The 17,486-nt window shown below is 40.5% G+C and overlaps 1 protein-coding gene across 5 annotated transcripts in view; it reads left to right on the top strand.

Annotated features, from left to right (window-relative positions):
* Positions 1–17,486, top strand: part of NR2C2 (nuclear receptor subfamily 2 group C member 2) — a 78,823-nt gene that overhangs the window by 16,787 nt on the left and 44,550 nt on the right. For all 5 annotated transcript variants that reach the window (XR_009456104.1, XR_009456105.1, XM_059716018.1 and 2 more), the window contains one exon: positions 16,640–16,750. Coding sequence is in view for 3 of the 5 variants with exons in the window: in XM_059716016.1 (XP_059571999.1) it covers positions 16,640–16,750 (111 nt within the window). In the remaining 2 variants the exon portion in view is untranslated. The remainder of the gene's footprint in view (positions 1–16,639; positions 16,751–17,486) is intronic.

Raw genomic sequence — 17,486 nt, 5'->3', positions numbered from 1 at the left:
GGAATGGTTGTTAAAATGGCTTATGACTCTTAGCATCTCCCTGATTCTAGGGTCTGTGAATGTGGATGTAGCACCTTAGACTACCTTAGGGATGTTTCCAAGAAAGTGTCCCCAGACGCTTTGGGGCACAGATGCTGTCCAGAGTCCTGTCAGCATTTCATGCTGCTGCCCTATTCCCTTCTACCCTTCACAAACTTCTTCCATTCTGACATACCCCTACATTGGATCTCCCAGGAGTACCCTCGTACAGGCCTGTAGTCTTGTGGAGGTGATCTTGCATTGCCAAGTCTGAGGCTGTAACAACCCGTATGGATAACACCTATTTCTCAGGTGTGAAATGTCTAGGAAAATTACCAAGAAATTCAAATGTTTTTGTTAAGGCTTATTATTAATTCAAGAACTCTACTGCTCAGCTAGAAGGCAATGTTTATAGGAAAAGGAGTATTTTTAATCACACAATTTAATTTGGGAGCTTAGCATTTCTGGACATAGAACTTCATATCAGATATTTAATTGGAATACTTGTAAATGTTTAGCTTTGTGAGAGAGAATTTGTAGGAAGTATTAATTTTCTTTAATACAGCTAATTGGTTTTGGTGTGTGGTTTTGGTTGCTTCCTGGCTTAACTTTTGTATGATTCTTTTTTCCCCTAACATTTAATAGTGCCCATCAAGATTATGAAATTTTAAGAGAATTGAATCAGTGTATTTAACAAATTCAAATATTTTTGGCCTGTCGTGACAGTTACAAAGCAAAAACTTTTCTCTTTAAATCAGAAAAGGTAAGTGACATTAGCAAAAGTATTCAGATAGATTTCAGCTAAAAAGTGTTAACTCAAAATCTGTTAATTCTTTTGACTCTTGATATATTCTTTAAATTAATTTCTCACATAATGTTCTCATAATTGATTTGCAGTTGTTTGCAAACTTGCATATAGCTAATTAAGCATTTCATTGGTGACTAGGTTTACTAGCAATTTGCAAAATAATTTAAAATATTTAAAGTATTTACTTTTACTCTCACATCTAGTTATGACCACTTTGTATGGAAGTTCTTAGTATGTATTTGTCTGTGTTTATTTAATATATAAATAATTTATTTAGTATTTTACAGTGTGTATCCAGAAGATTGAGTTTATGGACTCAAAAGTTAGGAATAGCAGGGGAACTATGTAATGTAGGCCATTATTATGCTAGTGTAGGGTTATTCCATGTATATTTTAATAGTACTTTGTGCAGTCTAGTTTTAATTGATAAAATTGACATGGTAGATTTAAATAGTTGAGTAAGTAACAATAATGTGTATGGGCAATGAAAAATTAAAGTTTCATGTTGTCATTTTGTAGTACTTGTCTGCATTCATATGAGGGTTGCAATCATGTTCAGAAGATACATTTGCTTTTATTATAGATAACAGATTATGGGTCAAAGGTCCTTCTGAATCCTCTGGCCAAGACATGTAGTTTTCTCTAGTCAGTAATACACAAAGGAAGGATCTGGCCAGCATGATGTCTGGCTGTTGTTCACTCCCCACTCGAAAGACCAGATAGCCAGCCATTTAGAGCTGAGTTGACTCTGGGTGGTCTTTGGCATCAACTGGGTGCAGAGCTCCAACTTGTGCCTCTGGAGCAGTACATTTACTCTGCCACTGTGTCATAATAAATTGTAGGCTATTTCCTTTCTTCCCAAACCATAACATTTTAAATATTATCTTCCTCTCACTAGTAAGGAAAAAATTATTGCCACATCTGACATGTTTATTAGTTTGAGCTTGAGCTCATTGTTTATATAGGTTCACACTATAGTGCTTGGAGCTGACATAATATTATCATGGCTTATAAAAGTTCTGTATAACTTGCAACTCTGTGTCAAAAAGAGAACCCATATATTGACTAGCTCCACAGGTATTCCTGAGTTGTGTTCTGTAAGCCTTTAATGTAATAAATGATGGGTTTTTTGCCATTTTATGATTTTTTTTTTAACCTTATTTCTTCAGCGCCTGTCAACTTGGGATCTTAGAGACAAATACAATTATATAAAAAACCATCACAGTTCCCAGGAAGTGTTCTATTTTCATCTCCTCCTGGGTTCAAGTTTTTTGTGTATTTAAGTTCATGAAGTTGTTAAGAGAAGGAAGCATCACCTAAAAGTTGGGACACATACTTTGATCTGAACAGCATTATACTTGGTTGCACAGCTGACATCCTGCCTTTGGGAACATGTCCCCTTTGTGCTGAAGAGTAGAATCTGAAACTTAACATTTCAAACCTTTGCAAAAGTCCAGACTGGTATTTTCAAGACAATCACTGAAAAATATTCCTCAGTGGATCCTAAATGGAACACTCACTGGACATGTCTATATATGCGCTTTAATGCGCAGTAGCTTAGTTTACTGTGCATCAAAGCAGTGTGTAAAAAAACATGCTGTTACACTAATGGGCAGTAAAATAGGCTACTGCACTTAAGCATCACTTAAAAAAGCATGCACTTGCACTACTGAACCTTAGTGCAGTCTAATGCGTGTTAATTTAATACCTCACACTGGAGGTACTACTTTACACATTAATGTATGTGTAAACAAGTCAACTGTGTTATCTTTCCTCTGTGTCAACTTATCCCTATGGATCTTGTGATCTACCTTTTTTAGTGGTCGCCTTTTTTATTTGTTTTAGCAGCTGATAAGACCACTGATACATGTCAGCTATAGTGTATGTAATACGTTGACGGAGTCATCATTCTTGATTTACCCAGGTAACAATTTAGAACTGAGGTTAGTATTCGAACTGTTAATGTAAATTTGTATCTGTTCATCTTCTCCATTCTTTTTAAAAAGGAAAAATTTGCCAAGGTTTGTGGAGCTCTGTGTATGTCATTTAATGCAAATGATACAATAGCTAATTGCAGGGGTTTAGGTTGTAGCCGTGTTGGTCTAAGGATATAGGCAGACAAGGTTCCTTGGGTGAATTTGATATCTTTTATTAGACCAACCCAAATGGTTGGAGAATAGTTATTAAGCAAGCTTTCGGGTTCAAAAACCCTTCGTCAGGCTAAGGACGCTGCAGCAGTTGCTGCGTGCTCTTCCTGGATGGAATGAAAAGTAAACAAGCCAGGGGCTGGGCTGGGCTGGGCTGGGCTGGGCTGGGCTGGGCTGGGCTGGGGAGTCAGTTGCCAGGCAGTTTGTAATGTATCAAAAATCCAATGTCTGTGTTTAGTCCATGATCTCTAGTATTCAGCAGGTTGATGAAATGGAGCTCATAGGCTCGTCTCTGGGATGTGTTGTATAAATTTCCCTTGAGGATCAGGACTGAGAGATTGGAGAGAGAGTGGCCCTCCTGTGAGAAATGTGCCACCACCGGTAATTAATTAGCATTTAACCATAAACTTCAGTTTAACAACAATAGTGTGGAATTAGTGCTGGTGATACTTGTTGACTTAACAGCCCGGGTGACTATAGTCCTCTATCTACAAGGCTGGGCAAGGTCCCTTCACTTCCTGTCTTGCCATCAGTCTCAACCATGACTTCCTTTGGGGTAGCATTAGCCCACTTCGCAGAAAATTCTTGGCTTCTCTGGCTGTGTCCACATGAGCGTAGACATTTGTTCTTCCAAGGACAAGAAGCAGCAGCATACCTTGTGCTGCTGCTATTTGTCCCCAGGGAATGCCTGTGCCACACACCATCTGGTGTGCGGCAGGTTCCCCTAGTGGGGTAGGGGAGGCTAGGGCCAGCACTGGCAGCACAGTGTGGGGAGGTGAGCAGCCAAAGTGGTAAAAGAACAGCTTAGGGCAGCAGTTCCCAAACTGACAAGTTGCGCACTACCAATTTAATACGACACAATCCTAAATATCACCAGCAAATTTTTCAGTTCAACCTTAAGTACCACCAGCAAATTTTTGTCAAATAGGGTAATTATAATAAATCTGTTAACACATACCACTGACAGGTTGTCTGTGTGGCACCTGTACCACAGATTGGGAACTGCTGTACAAGTCCATGGGGTCAGACGCAATGCATCCAAGTGTTCTGAGGGAGTTGGCTGATGTGACTGTAGAGCCACTGGACTTTATCTTTGAAGACTCATGGCAATTGGGACAGATCCCAGATGATTGCAAAAGGGCAAATTTAGTGCCCATCTTGAAGAAAGGGAAGGAGGATCCAGGGAACTATAGACCAGTCAGCTTCACCTCAAGGAATCCATTTCTAAGTACTTGGAGGGAAAAAAGGTAATAAGGAACAGTCAACATGGATTCACCAAAGGCAAGTCATGCCTAACCAATCTGATTGCCTTCTGTGATGAAAAGACTGGCTCTATGGATGGTGGGAGTGCAGTGGATGTGATATACCTTGACTTTAGCAAGGCTTTTGATACAGTCTCCCACAACATTCTTGCAAGCAACCTAAGAAAGTATGGATTAGGTGAATGGACTGTAAGGTTGATAGAAAACTGGCTGGATCATTGGGCTCAAAAGGTAGTAATAAATGGTTCGATATCTAGTTGGCAGTCGGTATCAAGTGGAGTGCCCCAGGGGTCAGTTCTGGGGCTAGTTTTGTTCAATACCTTCATCAGTGACCTGGAAGATGGGATGGATTGCACACTCAGCAAGTTTTCAGATTACACCAAACTGCGGGGAGTAGTAAATATGCTGTAGGGTAGGGCTAGGATTCAGAGAGACCACAGCAAATTGGAGGATTGGACCACAAGAAATCTAATAAGGTTCAATAAGGACAAGTACATCTTGCACTTAGGATGGAACAATCCCATGCACACATATAGACTGGGGGCTGACTGGCTAAGCAGCAGCTCTGCAGAAAACGGCTTGGGGGTTACAGTAGACAGTAAGCTGAATATGAACCAAGTGTGCCTTTGTTGCAAAGAAGGTTAACGGCATACTGGGCTGCATTCGTAGGAGTGTTGCCAGCAGATCAAGGGAAGTGATTATTACCTCTATTTGGCACTGGTAAGACCACATCTGGAGTACTGTGTCCAGTTTTGAAACCCTTCCCACAGAAAGGATGTAGACAAATTGGAGGGAGTCCGGTGGAGGACAACGAAAATGGTGAGGGGACTGAGGCACACGAGGAGAGGCTGCGGAAACTGGGCTTATTTAGTCTGGAGAAGAGAAGACTAATGGGGGATTTGATAGCAGCCTTCAACTACCTGAAGAGGGGTTCAAAAGAGGATGGAGCTGGACTGTTCTCAGTGGTGGCAGATGATAGAACAAGGAGCAACGGTCTCAAGTTGCAGCAAGGGAAATATAGGTTAGATATTAGGAAAAACTTTCTTACTAGGAGGTAGTAAAGCACAGGAACAGGTAACCCAGAGAGGTTTGGGGATCTTCATCTTTGGAGGTTTTTAAGACCTGGGTAGAAAAAGCCCTGGCTGGGATGATCTAGCTAGGGAGGGTCCTGATTTGAGCAGGGGATTGGACTAAATGACCTCCTGAGGTCCCTTCCAACTCTAGTTTTCTACTATACTTGCTTAGATTTATTTAGGTTTTTTGGTACCTTACTGAATTGGGGTGTAAGTTTGTTGACTTAACATGGGTTGCATGTGATCATGGACTGATATACCGTTATTCCATTTTAAGGGGAAAGTTTTTTTCACCATTCAGGAATACATCTGAATTGACTGCTTCTGTCCTAAGGTAAAATAAGTTGAATGAAGCAGGGTTAAATGTTTGCAGCTTAGATCTATTTACTGTGGGACAGGAATGGAGAACCAGAATGCTTACAGTAGGTTAGCTATGCAGTACGTGTACCTACCGCATTTTTAAGCAGTTTGTGTTTTTGTTGTCCATGCCCCCACACTGAAAAATCTGCACTGACGTAAGCTGGTAGTAGTTATTCTATAGACAGGCTGAAGACTTTTAAACTCTTCCAAGTTCATGATGTTATACAGTAGATAAATCTTGTCTTCATTGTTTTATTATTATTGTGTAAAGTGCCAGATTTAATGGAGAACACATTTCAGTACTCAGGTTAGGAGTCCTTGAAGTTGAAATTAAATCCTAGTGTTAGTTAAAGTCACCTAGGTCATGGAGTTGTTACATAAGTTTTTGTAATGGAAATTCACTGTAATTAAATTTACCATCATAACATTTTTCATGGATTTCAGCTACATCTCTCCAACATTTAGTTAAATTATGAAGACAAGAAAAAAAATCCCTTCCAGATATTTCAAAATGTTTCTTTTATTAGTAGCATATTGTTGCTTTAATTTGCCAGATTTCATTACATCCAATGCCAAATGTTTTGTTAGGGAGTTAAAATAATGAATCACAATAATCTGATATGCATCATGAATTTAATGTATTAATTCTTACATTTAATAAGACTGATTACATTTCTTCATGTTTGAGGGGTGCATAGTAGTTTAGTGAGGCCTGTGTTCCTTTAAATACATTAGCTTAATGAACTGTAAAGATAAAGATGCTCCACGGGGAACATGGTGGTTTTCTTTTTCCATTTTAATGATTTGAAAATAATTCAAGAGCTGGGCAAAGTCTTTTTTTTCTCAAAAACATTTTTGTGTGCTGCTTTATAGTTCACAGAGAGGTAGCAAGTTGAGGGGCTGAGGTGGAGAGAAGGGGAAGCTTTATAACCTGAGTGCATCTTCCCCAGATGAAATTAATTGTATTATTAGACAAACTGCTTCAGCAGCTGGCAAAACAGCAGGAACACGTCGATTCTGCTTCCTTGGTTACAGGGAGTGATAGTGCACTTGACCTTCAGAGGAGCAGGGTCACAGAGAGGGCATTTTTAAATAATTCTGTCTGGTTTCTGTGATTGGAATCTTCACTAATGGAGACTGGATGCAAATGTCTGTGAACAGACTAAAAGTGACCTCTACATTCTTGTTGGATTGTTTTGGGCTGAAAGGTTTGCTGAGAAAAAATGTAAATAAAGCTGCAGGAAGGATCTGACACTGTAAGTACTAGAGTCTGTACAGTATATAGTATAGCTAGGGAGCTCCAGGAAGCAAACAATGCTAAGGGTATTGAAGCAGATTGTTTTATTTTCTCTTGAAATGTGTAGACTCAATATGTTTTGCTTAATGGAATCTGATTTTTAAAAAAGCTTTTGGAAAATGGATTCTTTTTTGAGTAATTGTAAGGAAAAATATGTAGTGGTTACTTGTAAACAACTCATAATTAAATATGTTTAAAATTTGGTAGGTTGAAGTTTCTTATGATTTAAGGCCTGTTTTCTTTCCTTTATCATCTATTGACAGACTTCTAATTAGTTGCCAGTATTTAAAAAGAAAAGCAAGCTGCTGTCTTGGATATTTTTTAAACCTGTTTTCATCTTTTGCAGAATATATTATGCCTTCCTTAATTAACTTGGTAGACTAAAATTTTACTTACAGTGTTTGCATCTTTTATAGTGGCTGCTTTAAACATGTGGTACAAGTTTCATAGTGTGTTATATATTTTGCACACCAAATTTGAATAGTAAACACTGGTTATAATCCTACAACTTACATATAAACAACATATAAGCAAAACTGTTTTATTTACCTGACATAATATTCAGACTTTTTATTCAGAATAAGGTTAATTAATCTATTTCTAGCTGAATATTATAGATAAAAACACTCTTATATAACAGCCATGAAGAGAAGCTGGTTGATTTCTGATAGTCCTGTTTCTTAAATCCACTCAGAAAGTTGCATATTTTTAAAGCTGAGGGTATATTTCTTAATTAAATATTTAAAACTGGTGCAATTATAACTCTTTAGTATGGCATGATGGCAACCCGTGATGATATATTCCAGTCCTTTGTATGTGTCTGACATGGTTAGGAAGCAATTTCGCTTTAAAATAAGAAACTCCTGATTCTTTCTCAGTCCTGCATCTTTTGTATTTAAGAGAAATTAACCCTTTGCACTGGTAATGTTCTACCATGTCTGCCATTTTGTATCAAGCCATAACCATTCCATTGAAATCAGTGGAATGGTAAATCTGACATATTCAATAGCACAGTGTGTGTTTTCTGTTTTGATGCATACAATTGTCAGAAATATACAATGATCATTATTTTAGATGTCATTATGTATAGTTATGCTCAGCCTCCCTGGCCTCTGAAGCTAGATGAGTGATGTAGGGCCAGTCTCCAGGCCAGATCCAGCGCGAGGTTAGTCCACAGGTGTGATCCAGAGCATTGTCATGAACCCACACACTGGATTGCATCTGCAGATTGACCCTGCACGCTGAATCCAGCCATAAAGCAACCATGCACCAGTGCCATCTGGTGCACAGAACCATGTCATCCATACCACAGGGCTCCCAACGGGTCCAGAAATTTGCCAGTGAAAGAGGAGTGACAGTGTTTATGGCTCTGGGAGCAATTAATGCTGCTACTGCTCCCCAATGCCAAATTTCTGGACCTGTGGGAAGAGCCATGGGCCTAATGTCATGGCTCTGTTAATTGGATCCAGCCCACAGGTCAGAAGTTGAGCACTTCTGATTTTGTAGATACATCTGAACAAGCTGGTCAAGTGTTGTAGCTTAGTGGCCTTTAGTGTCTTCACCCTTATGTTCATATGTAGGTACTCTGTATGTTAGTAGGGACAGACAGACAAATACACTTAGACAGCCACTATATACACAAAATACACAAGACCTTATTTACTCAAATAAGGGTAAGGTTTTTTCACCCAATCAGCATAGGAAAAAAAAGTCTCTCACCTTACATTTTTGTAGTAAAAACCAACTATGAAGTTGATTAAATGCAGCCAACCAACACTGAGCATGACTATAAAGCACATAGTCTATATTGGGCAAGCTTATGGGACTGTAAGGATAGCTTAATGCAACACGTGTCAGTAAGGTATATAGTAGTGCCCACTGAGCACAGCCCTCCTCAGCACAACTCTTTTTCAAGTCATGGTGAGCCGCTATATTGCATACATTTTTACTTCTTCATTCCCACAGCTTTGCTGCACCTTTCTTTACCATTTCTAGTGATTACTGTTTCTTCACGAGTCTTAAATGTCTGGCAAACATCACCAAACAGGCCCCAAACAGTTCACGCAGAATCCCTCTTTTATCCTGTTGCATAACACGGGTCAGCAGGGCAGGTCCTACGAGGAGAGGCTGAGGGACCTGAACCTGTTCAGCCTCCAGAAGAGAAGGCTGAGAGGGGATCTAGTGGCAGCCTACAAACTAGTCAAGGGGGACCAGCAGGCATTGGGAGAGTCCCTGTTTCTCCAAGCACTCCTGGGAGTTACAAGAAACAACGGACACAAGCTAGCGGAGGGTAGTTTCAGGCTAGACATTAGGAGGCGCTATTTCACTAACAGGGCGGCTAGGACCTGGAACCAACTTCCAAAAGAAGTGGTGCTGGCTCCTACCTTGGGAGTCTTTAAAAAAGGCTGGACGAACATCTGGCCGGGGTCGTTTCACCCCACTACTCTTTCCTGCCATGGCAGGGGGTCGGACTAGATGATCTCCTCAGGTCCCTTCCGACCCTACCAACTATGAAACTATACTAGTATGGCCCCTCCCTCCATGAGGTGAAGCCAGAAAAAGTTGCCTTATGTCTCATCTGCCTATCAATTTTTGGCAGATCCCAGAACTCATGACAAGAGCACCTGGTTCCAGTCATGAGTGGGAGGCTAATTAGCCCGTGGATCCTTTGTGGGGGGTATCTGGAATACACAAACATACTGAGTGGTGCTGAGCTGTGGGATGAAATGCACCATGGCTTGAACTACTGTTGACTCTGCTGGTGCCTAGTCCAGTGAATTATATGGTAAGTCATGAGCCTTTTGCCTTTGGACTAATATCGTTCATAGTTTGTACTCTATGTAAGTGGGTGCAAAAGTCCTCCTGACACCAGGAATTAGATTTTTTGATTGTTAGGCATCTAATTTTAAAATATTGGATGCTCTGTAACACCACTGAGCAGTCCTATGCCCTGTGTCTGTCTCTCCTAGGACAAAAGGAATAGAGCTACATGACTCAGTTAATAATAGTTTTTATTTGAATATAATTAATTAACATTTTATGTTACTAGATAATGTGCAGTAATATTTTGCTTGGTGCCTTAAGTGTTTTTCTTTACTTTAAATCAAAGAGTAGCTAAAATACTTATATTCACCATAACAACTAACAAAACGTTCCTCCCTATACAAATTTAATTTATGACTAAGTCCAAGTTCAGTGTTCTCAAGCAAGGCAGACTTGATCAACGGGTCCTTCCAGAACTGCTTGGGTGGGGGTAACTTTTCTGCTTTTGTCAATGTAAGCTCCATGTAAATTAATATAATATATTAATATTAATATTTTATGTTTCAAGAGACCAGGGTTTTATCAAAAGATAGAATATAGTGAATCTAAGACCAAATCCTAAAAATTTAAGAATTTTCTTGGGATTTCTAAACACTAAGACTATATGGTTGTTGTAGGTTGATGACGCAACGGATACAATTTTACAATACCCTTGACAATACAGGAATTTACTTAGGAACAGTTTAAATCCTCATAATTAATGGAATGTAATTACCATCATAGCCTGACTTGTGTAGGATTTTGAGCAGATCAGAACTTCAAAATGAATGAGATAACGTTTAAGATAAGTTTCATTTTGCATCACAGATACACTTTAACAATTCTAAATTTTTTAATACATTCAGATTAAAAAATATTTAATTACAACCTTAGTTGTGGCTCATTTGTACCTCACTGGTCTCAAATAAGTAGATGTCACAGAAACTGAATTCTTTGGAAATCTGACTATAGAAGATAGAAATGTGACACACATATATATATATATATATATATATATATATAGTCAGCCTACAGTACCATGTGGTCTGAGTTCCTTGTCTGACTATTTAGTTAAGTAAATTAAAAGGAAAAATTGCTATTTTGTATCATTGTTGTAATAATAGCTGTCAGTATTTGTTGTTTAAATGGTAAAAGCTGTTGCCACTAATCACTTCAATATTATTGCTGGGTTCTGTTTGTACAAAAACTATCAATAAAGCACGTGACTGAGCAATGGTCTGTGATGCAGGCTCTTGACTCTATCTGGAACTAGCGTATTCTGTTGTGTTAAAAATTATTGACAAATCAAATATTTTAGTCTTTTCTGAGAAACTGTTGTAATCCAGTGTATTAAAAACAATGGTTCCATGTGGACGTGAAATCTGTGTGCCAGAGCTTTCTAGGAATGTTAGTTAAAAATATTGTTACATTTGCACACTATGATTCACTAATCAAATAATATCCATTGATTTCAATTTTCCCTCAATAGGCAAAGGCATTTGCCTACGTCCCGGAGTACTGATTTGCAGAACATAAATTTAAAACAAGCCTATTTCTAATGAGCACCATACAAATAAAGATATAAAAATGTGTTTTAATAATGTATATCAGAATGGATTTTTGAAAATTGTTATTTCAATAATGTATTACAAATCCAAGTGTTTTGTACTGACTCTCATTTAGAGGGTTCAATCCTGGGAGCTCTCCCAAGTATGCAAATTCTGTCCATTTCAGATGGCATCTTTTGTGTGGAGGGCTTGAAGGACCCAGTCTTGATTTTGTTATTCTCAGGTTTGTGGCTGAATAGACAGTGTTATGTAAATATTTATATAGTTGCTTCAATAATGAAAGGGTAAGTTTTTTATTTGATGTATACACAAATAGGATTGAAAATGTTTTTGCATTCTCTTCCAAATAGTGAGGAATCAAATAGTAGATTCAGTTCATATTTAGATATGAGGGAAGCCAATAAAACCTAATAAGGCTTTTTCATATGGCTCAGATGAACACTAGAGCTGAAGCAGAGCTTAACCAAAACAAATTTACTGGGTCTGGGGATTGATGATGGCATATGGCACTTTCTCTTTTACTTGCAAGTTGATAATGACTGAAAGCCTATTAGCGGCCTTTGTGAAATGAATTTGGGTTCTTAGTCTGTTTCTTAGCTGGCCAGTGCTTACTTTACAGAAGCCATGATCAAAATGAGTACTACTTGTTTCCTCTTATTGGCACTTATGTCAGCATAATTGAGGGCTGAATGGACATGAGAATGAACAGAAAAAAAATCACAGTCGGTAGGATTCTGTATGTATAAGTTTGGAGTGCCCATGTAATCTCCCTTACGTGTACAGAGGTCTTGAAGGTTGTTGCGCTGCTAAGGCTCACAGAAAACTTCTTTACTGTCCAAGACCCCAAGGCCTGGAATAGACTCCCTCCAGAGGTGGTGCAAGCACCTATTCTGGACTCTTTTAAGAAACATTTGGACGCTTATCTTTCTGGGATCCTTTGACCCTAGCTGACTTCCTGCCCCTCAGGCAAGGGACTGGACTCAATGATCTTCCAAGGTCCCTTCCAGCCCTAATGTCTATGAATCTGTGAAATCTTGGAAATCTGATTGAATGTGTCTATAATCTTTCTAGGACAGAGGTAACCAAATGTCCTAAACCAGGGGTGGCCAACCTGTAGCATGGATGTCAAAAGTAGCATAGGCAGGATCTGTGTGTGGCATGTAGGAGACTGAGGAGAGGCAGGCAGCACAGTGGCAGATAGGGCAGGGAGCAGAAAGCAGATCTGCAGATCAGACAGGGAGCACAGGACAGGAAGCATAGAACAGAGCATCACCTTGGCCAGGGAGGCAGCACAGGGAGCAACAAGCTGAGTAGCAGATAGGGCAAGGGAAAAGGATCAGAGTGACACTTAGGGAGGGTGTAGAGCTCATTTGTGGCATGACTGCCAGAAGAGATTGCCCTCCCTCTGTCCTAAACAATAGAGGTGCACTGATATATCAGTGCCATATTGGATCTGCACTGATAAAAGGAAAAATAATGTTATCAGCTGTCAGCTTTTTTGGCCGGTGTAGCCAATAATGTCACGGATGAAGATAATATGCCTTCTGGCCAGGATCCCCAAATGCCATGTGCATGTGTACAGCTGCAGCATGCACATGGCCAGGAATGCAGCCAGCCAAGGTGGACAGCAGTGCCCTGAAGGTAAGTCTGTGGAGGAGAAGAGGTGTGGGGGAGGAAAGGGGCATAGAGAGGGGAAGAGGCAGATTGAGGCATGCATGGTGAAGGAGGGAGTGGGGCTGGGAGTGCTGCCCAGCCAGGGTGGTGAATGGGACCCTAGGGTGGGAGGTGGCTCCTTGCAACTGCGTGCACCTCCTGGGAGAGGCATACGGGGCATGTGCCCCCCCTGGATTTGTGTGTGGGGCAGATGTGAGCTGCACACTGTGGGCTTGGGGCTCTCTGCCCTGCTGCCTTTGTCCTAGGAGCTACATGTTTGCTATGCAACCCCTGCCCGCCTGGCAGCAGCGGTGACAGCACATTGTGCCTCCCTCTGCTGGGCAGGAAGGGGACATTTAGCCAGCTCATGGCTCCCAGGGCAAAGGCAGCAGGGTGGAGAGCCCTAAGCCTGAAGTGAGCAGCCTGCCTCTGCCCTTGCCCAGCTCGGTTCTGCTCCTAAAAATGTCCCTGTGTTTAAAAATGGTGGCAGTGACACTTGAACTAAAGCTTATTTGACAAGCTTTAGTTCAAGTGCCGCTGCTGCCATTTTTAAGCACCAGGATGCTGATCCTCTGGATGAGCTGCCTGCAGCTCCTTCCCGCTGCCTGCCCTAGTCCTGGGGTCCCATTCACCACCCTGGCTTGACAGCCCCAGCCCCTGCCCCACTCCCTCCCTCACCATGGGGGCCTCAATCTGCCCTGCCACCTCTGCCCATCCCCTTCCCCACCACAGACCTACCTGGAGGGCGCTGCTCTCCATGCTGCCCGGCTGTGCTCCTGTAAATAGGTTATCAGATTGACATTGGGCAATACCCCTGGTGAATAATCAGTTATTGGTATCGGCCAAGAAAATCTTTATTTGTGCACCCCTACTGAACAACCATACTCATGATATCACACTCAAACAAATGCATTTAAACTGCACTTCTTTGCTGAATATAATGGTAGAAGAACAGCATTTCAGTTCTCTGGATGTATTCAGGGTTCATCTCCTTCCTTACATGGCAAAAATGGGCTTATGCAGCATTTTGTATTCATTAGTCCTGCAGAATGAAGACAGACAGGAACTGTGGAGGGAGATAGTTTCTGTTCTGTCACTCACTAACAGAGTTGTTAACTGAATTCCAGTGGCAGGAACAAGTGTTGTATTTTTTTTGCACACAATATGCACCATTTCCCCTAAAATCAGAACCCCCAAACTGGGGTGTCTGTTAAGCAGGGAGATGTTTTCTTCACTGTTTTCTTCCAAGCATACCTGGAGACACTGCATGCCATACAGCTGCCAAGATTACTTCCGTTTTTATGGCTCAACAAGCTAATGGGGTGGAGTCCTGTGTTAAAACCTCTCACAGTTGCAGCTATTGGCTGAGCACTATGTAGCTTGTGCCTGAAGCAGGAAGTGAGGCTTGATGAGGCTTTTGATGTGGAAACATTATGTTTTTTTACAGGAACTTGTATAAAGAACTACCTGTAATAAAGAACTAACAGTCTTGCTACTGGCCTTGCAAAGATAGGGCCTAACCTTGTGTGATACAGAGTAAGTCCTCCTGGGAATATTGAGTGTCCAAGAAATGTGGCATCCAAGGACACAGTCTGGGTGAGGCAAAAGACAACAGGAAGTTCCCAGTACCAGCTGACTCCCTCAAATGGTTTCCTGGGATGCCATACTTCTTGGAATCTGTGGGTAGGTCCCCATGTGGAGGGGCGTGCGCTTGTAGAGGCACAAAAGACAGCAGCACAAGTTTGTGCCACTGCTTTATGCCCCATCACATGCCCCTGCACGTGTGCTTTGGTGAGCAGCAAATTATCCTGGGTAAGGGTAAGGGAGGATGGGGCTCTGTGCTGACCCCAGTAGTATTACTTGGTGTCCTGGTGCAGTAGAGGTGCAGATCTGGCAGCATGGAGCTTAGCCAGCAGCCAGAGAATTGCTCTGTCTGGCCAGCCCTCCATTTGTTCCAGTGCATGCTACTGATGCATGCTCTATGCTGCTTTTTTCCCCCAGAGTTGGGGGGTTTGGGGGGTTTTTTGGTTTTTTTGCTACTGGGATTTCCTGATAGCAAATTTTGCAACTGCACTGCAAATCTGCAGTGCGACACACATTTTCATATTCTCCATGTGCAGTTTGTGGCACCACAAACTCCATGCCCCTGCACATGGAGACCCACCCTCTGTGTTTCCAAGAAGACTTACTCTATGTCATGACTGGGGAAAAAATCTGTTTTTTCTACTTTCTACCTTCAAAAAACAAGGTGCATGTTTTATTTGGAGGGGGACATGTTATATGCAAGAAAATATGGTATTACCCTTTGTCCTACTTGTGAAACCTTCATTGAGGATAATAACAACTGAACATGTAAAACTAAGGACAGGAATGGGCTATCTGGTACTCATTATTATTTATGTGTGGGAAGGTCTGCAGCACTACCAGTAAAGAAAACTTGCATGCTGGGCAAATTTGATCTAGAAATCAGAGTAAAACTAGAACCACCTAAACTTATCTACAGTTGCTTATCCAAATACATATCAACTCTTTAAATCTTAAATTTGAAATTCACAGCTGAAATTCATGGCTACTAGGCAAGTGAGTCTGCACCTTGTTCAAAGTAGACTGCAGAGGTAGCCAAGCATTATGCAAGATTTTAGGTAGACTACACAGATAAGCACTAAAAGAGGAAAATCTCAGGGTCTGGCCGACAGGAAGCGTACGGACTCCTGCAGAGCGCTCATTACCCCCTGTCTTTGACTATCTTTTCTTTAAGTGAAAGTCCCAACCAAGAATCAGAACATCTCTGGGCTCACAAGGGTATTTTTGAGTTACACAAAAAATGTAGGATTGGTAATAAGTTTTCTTTTCTTCACCCACATGAGAAAGGCTTGGTCTGAAATAATGGTCTGGAGAATAGAACGTTGATCCTAAAACTCAGACTTTGCAGATCACAAATCTCACAACATTTCATTTTCTTCATCTATAAAATAGTAATAGCAATACTATCTCCAAAAGATTGCTGTAGGCATATGAACTCACTTGATCGCCTAAAAGTTCATTCTTAAATCTGACAGGCATGTTACTGAAAGCAACCAATGAATAAGTGACTGAGTGCTCACTAATCTCATTAAAGTAAATGGAAGAGGCAGGTGCACAGACATCTACAATCCAGGCCAATTTTAGGCATGAACCTGAATGTGGATCTAGCTATCTAAATTTTGGCACCTGCTTTTGAAAATTCTGGACTCAAATGTTCATCAGACATGTTAAGATTCTCACAGAAAAGGTGATCTGTTAATGCAATATACTATTGTGTCCGATACAAAAAACTTTATTTTAAAAGGAAGCAAAAATCTATTGAATAAATTGTTGGAAGTTAAGAAAGTATATTTTTGCATTCCAATAACTGGAAGACCACACTGTTTTATTGTGGCAGTTAAAGTTATATTATACAGGGGCTGTTCTATAGAATAATTGGTGCATTCTTTTCAACAGCAACAACATACTCTGAAAATTCAGTGGAAACAGATGCAATGAGTTTTACTGACTGAAACCTTTTGTAATAAATCTAGAATCCGTGATGGAGCTGCTTGATGATTAGGAAAGGAAATATGTGGTATTTTGTAAAAGGGCATCGAAGTACAATTTCTCCCTGCTTATTTACAGGTACAGACTGTTCAGACATCATTATCTGAATCACCAGTGATGACCAGCCCCTCCCCACGTATCCAGATTATCTCCACAGACTCTTCCGTAGCTTCACCACAACGCATTCAGGTAAAAGTCCACTGATTTAAGTAACGAAATATTATATCTTCATTTTTCCTCTTTCCACTTAGAGTTATTACAAAATCTGTTGAAGTCCTTTAAGTTCAGTGAGAGCCAGATCAGGCATTCAGTACAACCTAAAATTCTCTTCCTCTTCAGAAAAAGAGCTAAGATATAATTGTTTGATTCTACGTGATATTCCCTTCTTAATGAACATGGAATCCATATGCCCTTTGTAGGAAACAAAACATTGCCCAGTCATTGTCCAGTGTTATTTCTTTGACTGATTATAGTGAGGTCTTGTGTTTAACATTTCAGAAATCACAGAGGTCTCTTTATGATTACTATTTATAGCTGAGCATTGGGAGTTGTCCAGTGGCATATTTTTTGTTATAATTTTTGTCTATCTCCCTTATGTCTAGGAGAGCAAAAATAAAGCAAGTACCTCTTCACAATCAGTCTCTCCAGATTCCAACACTGTATAAGGTTTCTCTTTTGTAGAGATAAGTTGTTAGTCTGGAGTGAGGCAGAAAGCAGGGGAGATCTGCACCTTTATAGACTAAACCAGAGATGTACAAAATAGCTATACATCCGGGGATGCATAGCTTTTGCAATATATCTCTGGTGTAGGTAGTCCATAAGGCCAGGTCCAGACATTACACTTTTACTGATATAAGTGATCGGAAACCAGTCTCTACCCATAACAGGACAGAAGTTTGGTGCACACAGACTAGTTTAAAAAATG

This window comes from Alligator mississippiensis, chromosome 12 (genome assembly GCF_030867095.1).
Source record: "Alligator mississippiensis isolate rAllMis1 chromosome 12, rAllMis1, whole genome shotgun sequence".
NCBI classification, from domain to species: Eukaryota; Metazoa; Chordata; order Crocodylia; family Alligatoridae; genus Alligator; species Alligator mississippiensis.
The sequence above is the reverse complement of the archived record's forward strand: the minus strand, read 5'-3'. Positions and strand labels throughout refer to the sequence as shown.